Genomic DNA, 8674 nt, shown 5'->3' with positions numbered 1-8674 from the left:
GCTGGGAGCATTTAGCAGCTTTCCATCTGTGTAGCCCTATCTGTGGCGCCATGGGAACACTCCCAGTGTAGAAAACACAGCGTTCTCTTAAGGAGCTTGTAATTATCTTCAACTTGCCCAATTCCCTTTGATCATTTCTTATTTTTCAAGATCTGGCTTTAGAGTGGTGCTATGCCAATGCCCATGGACTCATTCAGCTGCTCCTGAACAGCCCCAACCAGGAAGCCACAGGAATCGTGAAAGCCTGCAGTGCTACCCTTGCTCCTAGAGAGGGGCCGCTGTTGTGAGCCCTGGGCTTTAGAGGGGTCTGCATGGCCCAGGCGCACACAAAAGCCTGAGTTTATTAAAGAGCACATGGGCACAGCTCTGGAACAGCAGGATCCATAACCCTGAACATCTGCTCTCATCACTGACACCACTCAGGTCTCAGGAAACGCTTCTCCACATCTCTTGCTCTTTACCTCCAAAAAAAGATGACTGTGTTCAAGTGCTAAGGTTTGTGGGTCGGGTCGTGCTGCTGCTAAGGTCGGAGACAGACTGCTTTGGAATGCAGGAGGGCAGCAGTGGAAAGTGTAAAGGTAACTTTCCAAAACCTCTCAGAGACCATGAATGCAAGATTCGTGCATAAAGGAAAATACTGTTTTCCAGTGGTGTTGAACATCCATTTCTTGCTTCTTTTAATGCTTTAATTTGTATTCCATAGGTACTCATATATTGGAGTGGTGTTTGCAAGGACTGCATGTGGTGGCTGAAGAACGCTTTGCAACATGAATTCTGATACCCTTAAGTTTATAAATATGAAGGTCTAAATGGAACATGAATGAAGAAGCATGGTACTAACTCTTCATATTACTGGATGGATCTAGAGATTGTTTGAGAGTTGGTGAAAATAGCCATATAAATTGTAGTGAATTATATGCAATTGAAATACTTCATAAAATTTTCTGACCTATAATATTTGAATGTGATGTGAAAATCTTGCTTTTTAACAACTTAGTGATTTTGCTGAGAAGGCCAGAAAATTAAATTTTGTGAAATAACACTTTGATTTTAATATATTTGGGTTTTATTTTTCACAAACATGTCATAAAACCTTTGGGGTGCTTTACTCATACCTTCTTGAACTAAAGAACAAAAACACTTCATGCTTTTGCAGGCAACAGTTGTATTTTGGCATCTTTGCCCAACTTGCACAGTAACATTTGTTCATTTGAAAATTTTGTGGCATTTTGGCCCTTGATTCATAAAAAGTAATAAAAAAAGTAGAAAACAAAACTTGACGTTAGCATAACTCAAACTCAATATAGTGAAAACAGAGATGGAGGTCAACAGGATGATCAAAGCCCCAGATCTTAACTTTCGTCAGGTTTTTGGACTTAAACACACATCTACTGACATTTCTAAATAGATAAGAGAGTCAACAGAAAATTGTGGACTATAGGAAAAGAATTGCTTCACTTTCTGAATCTTCTCAAACTTAATATTTGCGTATCAATGACTTTAAACTTTATTTTTTGTTGCTGTTTTTGTTCTGTCAAGGAAATATTATGGTATATATAGACACTATTCTTTAAAAACTAAGAAAATACAATAAGATCTATTTACTACTTACAACTATCAGTGGTTTGTTTTCTGTGTGTTGGTTTGACACATAAAGGTTGTTTTCTGACCAAAAACAACATAATGGAAAGAAAAGACTTAGTGCAGGATCATCTGTGCAAACAGCTGGGATAAAAAACACAGACAAATGAAAATTTAAGAAGCTACTCATGTTTATTAACTGATTTACATTTGACAAAACAAAGGTAGGTGTACAAAGAGCTGTCTGACAAACTCAAATCTAAGATATCAAACAACAGCATTTCCCTGGCTGTCCCAGAGGGCACTTGTGCCCACTCCTAGGGGACTGTGCTCTGCAGTGCGACCACGCGGTTACCGCACTGTGCTGCGGTTGTGTTGCACACGGAGGACAGGTCTGGATGCATCTGACATCAGAGAAGTGGCCCCACTAAACACTAAGAGCCCTAGTTCCAGATGTCAAAAGTTAATTTAGCAACAACCAAGTACTAATTATGTACTGATCAGAAAAATAATAAAAAGCTTTGAATACTGTGTAAAATATACCTTTCACAGATAATAGGCTCTTGTTGTGAGCTGCTTTTTCTAACTTATTTCCTCCCTTGTCAACATGTGTTCATTTATGTCAAATCAATTAACATATAAAACTTTCTAAAAAGTTAATGGTCATTAACTTCTCCCTAAAGATCCACATCTAAAGCTATTTACATAAGATTTGGGATCTTCATAATTTAGGAGAACTTTTAATTCTGAGCTCAAGAAAATATCTCTCCTACTAGATAATAGGATACTCAGAAATACCTGAGGTATAATCACTGAAAACCTTGAAGAGAAAAAAAAAAAAGATTGAGGTTTCCTATACTGGCATGAAAGTACACATACAGTTGATATTACAGAAAAAACTAAAATGTGAATAGTACCAAAACATAACAGGTTAATTGGGAGGAACTTGCTATAAGGCTCCAGTTCTTCTTACTATACTTTGCAGACAATTCTGTTGTAATAGAGTCTCAGGATATACTAAAAATGATTTTAGGTGGAAATCTGAAAAACAGCAAAACCCAGTTTTAAGACAGGATTCATTTCTAGAGACATGAATGCACCAGTATGCAACTGTGTTTCTGGGGGAATATTGACATATTTCAAAAACCTCAGCCTGGTTGTCTTAAATCAGATGTGCTTATTTGGTTGCTAATATGCCCCGACTTTGCCTCCAAAGTGATCACTTAGTCATTGATTATAAAAAAGTATACAAATTATACTCAATACAGAACACTAAAAATCTAGTTTAATTTATAGCTATTCATATAATGCACATAAATCGGATAATTTAACTTTGTACTACTCTCTGGCCCCACATTTTCCTACTTCCTGATGTTTCTTGGAAACTGTAAATGTCCAGGCAACAGGGAGATTATTTTCTTAGGGAACAAATAAAAAGTTGTAAGAGTTGGCTAAAAGTAAGCATACCAGAGTTACTTTATGAAATAGATATTCAAATGCATTTTAAGAAAAGTGAACTGAATATTTAGGAAATATAAACATCAGGAATTCTTCTATTTAATGCCCACTGCACTCAGGGACACTCACATTCCCTTATGAACCTGCTGGAATTCTTTCTGAGTTTACGTGCACACTCTGTTGACCTCAGCATGCCTGAGTGAAAGCGAGAGAAAGGGAGAGGACAGCTTCACCCTTTGTTTTTGAGAAAGTTATTTAGATAAGTTTTATTAAAAGATTCTAAAAAGCATGGAAAACACACATTCTTACCATTGCATGTGTGGTTTTTCTACCCTTTTGAGCACACAGCTCTTCATGTAGGGGAGGCACCTCAAAAGCAGAGAGGATGGATCCTCCCTGGCCTGGGAAAAGGGGTGCCAGTGGGAACCATATGAGCAAGAGTCAAGAATTCTTCAGAAAATTGCTTTTAAGTTGGGACAAAGGAGCAAAACATTTGCAAATAAAACACCAAAACGATGAAGTAATATGCTTCACATTTTCATAAACAAAATTATTAGCCCCCTCCCTCCCTCCCCTTCCCTTCATCATGTCTTTCATATAGTGGCATTTCTTTCTGACCTGCCCTGCTTAGACAAAAACAGGTTATCTTTTTTTTTTTTTTTTTTTTTTGAGACAGAGTCTCACTTTGTTGCCCGGGCTAGAGTGAGTGCCGTGGTGTCAGCCTAGCTCACAGCAACCTCAAACTCCTGGGCTTAAGCGATCCTACTGCCTCAGCCTCCCGAGTAGCTGGGACTACAGGCATGCACCACCATGCCTGGCTAATTTTTTGCTATATATATTTTTAGTTGGCCAGATAATTTCTTTCTATTTTTAGTAGAGACGGGGTCTCGCTCTTGCTCAGGCTGGTCTCGAACTCCTGACCTCGAGAGATCCACCCGCCTCGGCCTCCCAGAGGGCTAGGATTACAGGCGTGAGCCACCGCGCCCAGCCAAAAACAGGTTATCTGATGAGAAGCAGACTGGATCAGCAACACTCCGAGGACAGATCTGTTTCTTTCCAATTCACAGCCTTGCGTCACACTGCTGAACACTGAAACCTAATCCCAGAGTCTCACTCTGCCATTTCACATAGTTTGTGAAAAAAAAAAAAAAAAAAAAAAAAAAGAAAGAAAAAGAAAGAGAAGACCTCAGAGAAAAAAAGGCTTGACTCACCCATTAAAAAGTTCATTCTCTAACTCTACAGATATCAAGAACAAGGCAGATGTATTTTAATTTTATTTTATATTAGGAAGAAAACACAATCTCAAAGCAAGCACCTGGGTTTTACCTCAGTTTATAATTTAATATGCCTGAGAATTTTTGTGCAAATACATGTCACTTTTCATTAAAAATATGCATAGCACACTTTGGAAAAAGTTGGTTTACTTGCAACCAACTTTCCTCACAAAAAATTTTACATACATAAATATACAACATTCCCTAATTCCTATGATTGCACTTTTGGTTTAACCCTGTCCCACCTCTAAGGAAATCTGAAAGACATGCAATTATGTTTGTATTCCTTCACTACTGCGTTTATCCTGAAGAAATATTCTAAAAACCAGTTTCCTTGGTTCCAATATACCCATATTTTCCTTCTTAAAAGTAAATCCCTCCCACCCCTTACCTATGTTGGGTTCTTTTTGGAGGTTGTATAAAAATACAAATTTAAAAAAATGAACTTTTATTAATGATAAATACAAAGGAATTTGAGTGGTGTTTGGGCTGCCAGTAGCTCAAAGGCCTGAACACAGAAAGGAAAAAGGGAGTCTCCACTTCTGATCTAATGAAAAAGATAAAATTCTTTATTTTGCTAATGCTGTGAGCATCCTATTTGATGGATGCGTAATTTAATCCAACACTAGCAGGGGAAACATATAAGCCATGTCACTGTTATCTCAGATAACAGACTGAGCTTACCCCACCGACGCTTCAGAACAGCTTTCTATAAGCAACAGTCACTCCTTTTTCTCCTCCCATCTTTCTAACCTGGGTTCCCCTTGTCCATGCTCACCAGAAGTAAATGTGCCAGCAAGTTCAGTATCTCTGGTATGTTTCAGTATTACTGAATTTATTTTTTATTCACTTTTTATTTTCAAGGCAAGAAAACTCAACTGAAGGAGTGTATTAAACCTTTCTTCCTTTTCTGCCTCCAAATACTCACGGCCCATTCATTTATACTTTCGATTTATGAGACTTCATCCATTAGGGCCTCATCCCAATTTTGTTTCCATTCCTCCACGTCCCCCTTCCCACATTCACAGCCTTTCTGCAACATTCCTTTTCTCTCAAGTCAGGCCAGACCACATGCATCAGTGCATATCTACCCTTCATGTGCTGATCCGTGCAGGAGCTCAGCTAACTGCTGACCTCAGTCCTCCTTCAGGAGACCCATTTTGGGTGAGGATGTGCAAACTGGGGCGCCAAAGCTACCCATCATGACTGGAAGACTCTGATTCCTCCTGAGTCCACCCAATAAATTGCTACGTGCATTCAAATAAACAGCAGAATCTGGTTTTTGAAGCCCAGTTTCTGCCTCTTGGTTTCTTCCATTCTCCTTGGCATCAGGGGCCTTGACCACTCTGGCTATCCCCAGTCTCTTCAGCCTGTCCACTAAATTCATCTTCAACTGGCCAATGTCAAGAGGGCTTCGGGAGGGCCTCAAGCCGTACATCTCCTGGAGGAATGTTTCAGCTGGTCGGGAGGCCAAAAAGTTTTCAGAGAGATGTACTCGAGGCTCAAAGGGCAAAGGAGAAGGGCAAGGTGAGTGAGACGGTGAATTTGGTGGTGTGGAAGGGATGGCTAGGGATTTAGGGAGTGGCTGGAAGAGGGGGTTCTCTGAAATTGGGCTGTGGTACACTTTGGCAGAGATGCCTCGCTCTTGTAGAAGTTTGGCCAAACTCATGGTGCTACTGAAGGTTATGGTAGAATCTCGTCGGTTGGTGATGGATTCACCAATGCTGAGTCTATAGGACATGGCAGGAGAATTCACAGCCGTGTTTGATGAACTGCTACCACTACTTCCACAGGATAACGAAGGGAACCCAGAGCTGAGAGAAAACAAGTGGGAGAGAGTGTTTAAGAATAAAAAGCAATCCTTAAACTGCCATTTGAAGTCACTGTAGTAATTATCCTTAGTAACAGCCAACACATCAGTAATTGTGCCTGTGGAATAGATCTGAGGAATGAAAATTTTGACCACACTTCAATCATTGCTTAATTATTTGTAATTTGTAACTTAGTCATTAACTTATTAAAACATATTTCTTTCCAACAGGATATGAAAAGGTTGCTGTGCTCTTAGATAATGTCACTCTTACATTTTTTATTTTTTTGAGACAGAATCTTGCTGTTGCCTAGGCTAGAGTACCGTGGCATCAGGCTAGCTCATAGCAACCTCAAACTCCTGGGCTCAAATAATCCTTCTGCCTCAGCCTCCCATGTAACTGGGACTACAGGTATGTGCCACCATGCCCGGATAATTTTTTCTATATATTTTTAGTTGTCCAGCTAATTTCTTTCTATTTTTAGTAAAGACAGGGTCTCACTCTTGCTCAGGCTGGTCTTGACTCCTGACCTTGAGCAATCCTCCTGCCTCGGCCTCCCAGAGTGCTAGGATTACAGGCATGAGCCACCACGCCCGGCCTACTCTTAAATTTTAACTCTAAAATGTGTATTTGTAGAAATACAACTAAATTTTATCATAGGAATCAAAGAAATTTAAAGATTAAGGAATGTAATCTTTAGAAATTTTTATTAATATATCCATTCCAAACAGTGAAATACACTGAGACAATAATCCATGGGTAAATAATTATTCAACTTTTTAGAAAACGCAATCTTTCATAATTAAACATAAAATGCTCTTCTAAGGAGAAATTTATTCTTTTCAATCTTTCAATTTTATATCACTGAGAAATAATAAATTTCTAATTCTTAAATTTCATTTTCTCAAAAAATGTTAATTCCCAACAATAATAGTAAAAGGATACTTATGGAATGATTTTTTCCTCAACTTTGACGTGGAACATGTGTTTCTAAGAAATTAAAAATAATTAAAAGCTTTGACTGCTATAGAATCTTTCTTCTTATTGTATGCTTCAAGGAAAGCATGTACTTAAGGAAATGGTGATGAAATAGAGAGCGCACTTCTTTAGCTGATTTCCCCCAAGAACAAATTTTACCAGTACTTAATAAAACTTTCACTTCAACATAAAATATTCAGTATATCAAGATATCAAGATTTCTAAAGATTATGAACAAAATGCAAGTTTAAGATTACTAAATAAATTTTCTAGCATATCAACTTGTATAAAAGAAGTAAAACTCAAACAAGTTTGATTCCTTGGCCAAACCAGTCCAACTAAGAACCTCTGATCTGGAACAGTCTATAAACTGTATTCCCAGTCTCTAACCTTCCCATTCCTACTTTACTGTAGAATTGCCTGTGTTTACCTAAATTGTATACTTCATATGATGGTATCAACCTTTATTAAGAGTCCCTCAAGAACCAATTTTGTAAAACTGGTTATCTTGATGACTATAAGAGCAATGCAGAAAAATTGCAGATGTGCTTGTTTAGTACAGACTTTACTGGTTATCATCCAAACGCTTCCCTAAACAATTGATTTGCTTCTATCTTGTAGACATTGTGAATCAGAATCTTATTTCCCTCCACACTGCTAGCTACAAAGTTAAGACTCAAATACATAGTTCACCTTAGCAAGTATATAAGACTTTATGGTACAATTTGTACACCAGTTTTACTATTCTAGCCATTTTATATCCTTACTCTTGATTCCCCTTTGCAACATCTTTCTTCTCTACTTCTAGTTAAAATTATCCCTACAATGCTCTACATATCTTTGAAAACTACTTTAGAATTCTAGGAATTGGTAGGATAAAAACACATCAGCATGGCTTTATAAGGGACGATGTGTTAGCATATCCATGTTCTAGCCTGTGTAGTAAATGATACGGCCTTGCTCGGAGACATCTGGCCTTTGCTTCTAGGAGGCAATCTGTCATAACTGATAGGCATGCCTTTGGTTAGGGTAGAGGCTGGTCACACTAAATCTTAGGGTGGGCCTGGCCACACCCAATCATCTTAGGGTAAGAACTGGCCATACCAGAAAGACCAAGCATGTGATTTAGAGTATGGGCTGTGGGTCATGCAATATCAGTTAGCTGGGAGGCTGAGTTCAACCCCGTGAATAATCAATCAGTCGTGCCTACACACTAAAGCCCCAATAAAAACTCTGAACACAGTGCTTGGGTGAACTTCCCTGGTTGGCAATACTCTGTGTGCACTGTCACACACTGATGCCAGTAGAGTAATGAATCCTAAGGACAAGGGAAGCTTCAAGTATGGAACTCTCCAAGACTCTCCTTTACACATTTTTTCCTTTGGATAATTTTAACCTGTATCCTTTCCTTGTAATTAAGTCATAGCCATGAGTATAATGGCTTCCTGTGAGTTCTGTGAATCCTTCTAGCAAATTACTGAACCTAAAAGTGGTTTGGGGAAGGCAAGTTTAAAATTAATAAATAAACTTTCTAGGATACCAACTTATATAAAAGAAGCAAAACTCAAACAA

At 38.5% G+C, this 8674-nt stretch overlaps 1 protein-coding gene across 3 annotated transcripts in view; it reads right to left on the bottom strand.

Annotated features, from left to right (window-relative positions):
- Positions 1-4355: 4355 nt before the first annotated feature.
- TRAK2 (trafficking kinesin protein 2) overlaps positions 4356-8674 on the bottom strand; it is a 58940-nt gene continuing 54621 nt past the window's right edge. For all 3 annotated transcript variants that reach the window (XM_045559736.1, XM_045559738.1, XM_045559737.1), the window contains exon 16: positions 4356-6127. In XM_045559736.1, the coding sequence (XP_045415692.1) occupies positions 5449-6127 (679 nt within the window). In that variant the 3' untranslated portion in view covers positions 4356-5448. The remainder of the gene's footprint in view (positions 6128-8674) is intronic.

This window comes from Lemur catta, chromosome 8 (genome assembly GCF_020740605.2).
Source record: "Lemur catta isolate mLemCat1 chromosome 8, mLemCat1.pri, whole genome shotgun sequence".
NCBI lineage: Eukaryota > Metazoa > Chordata > Mammalia > Primates > Lemuridae > Lemur > Lemur catta.
Note: the sequence above shows the minus strand (reverse complement) of the source record. Positions and strands in the feature narration are given on the sequence as shown.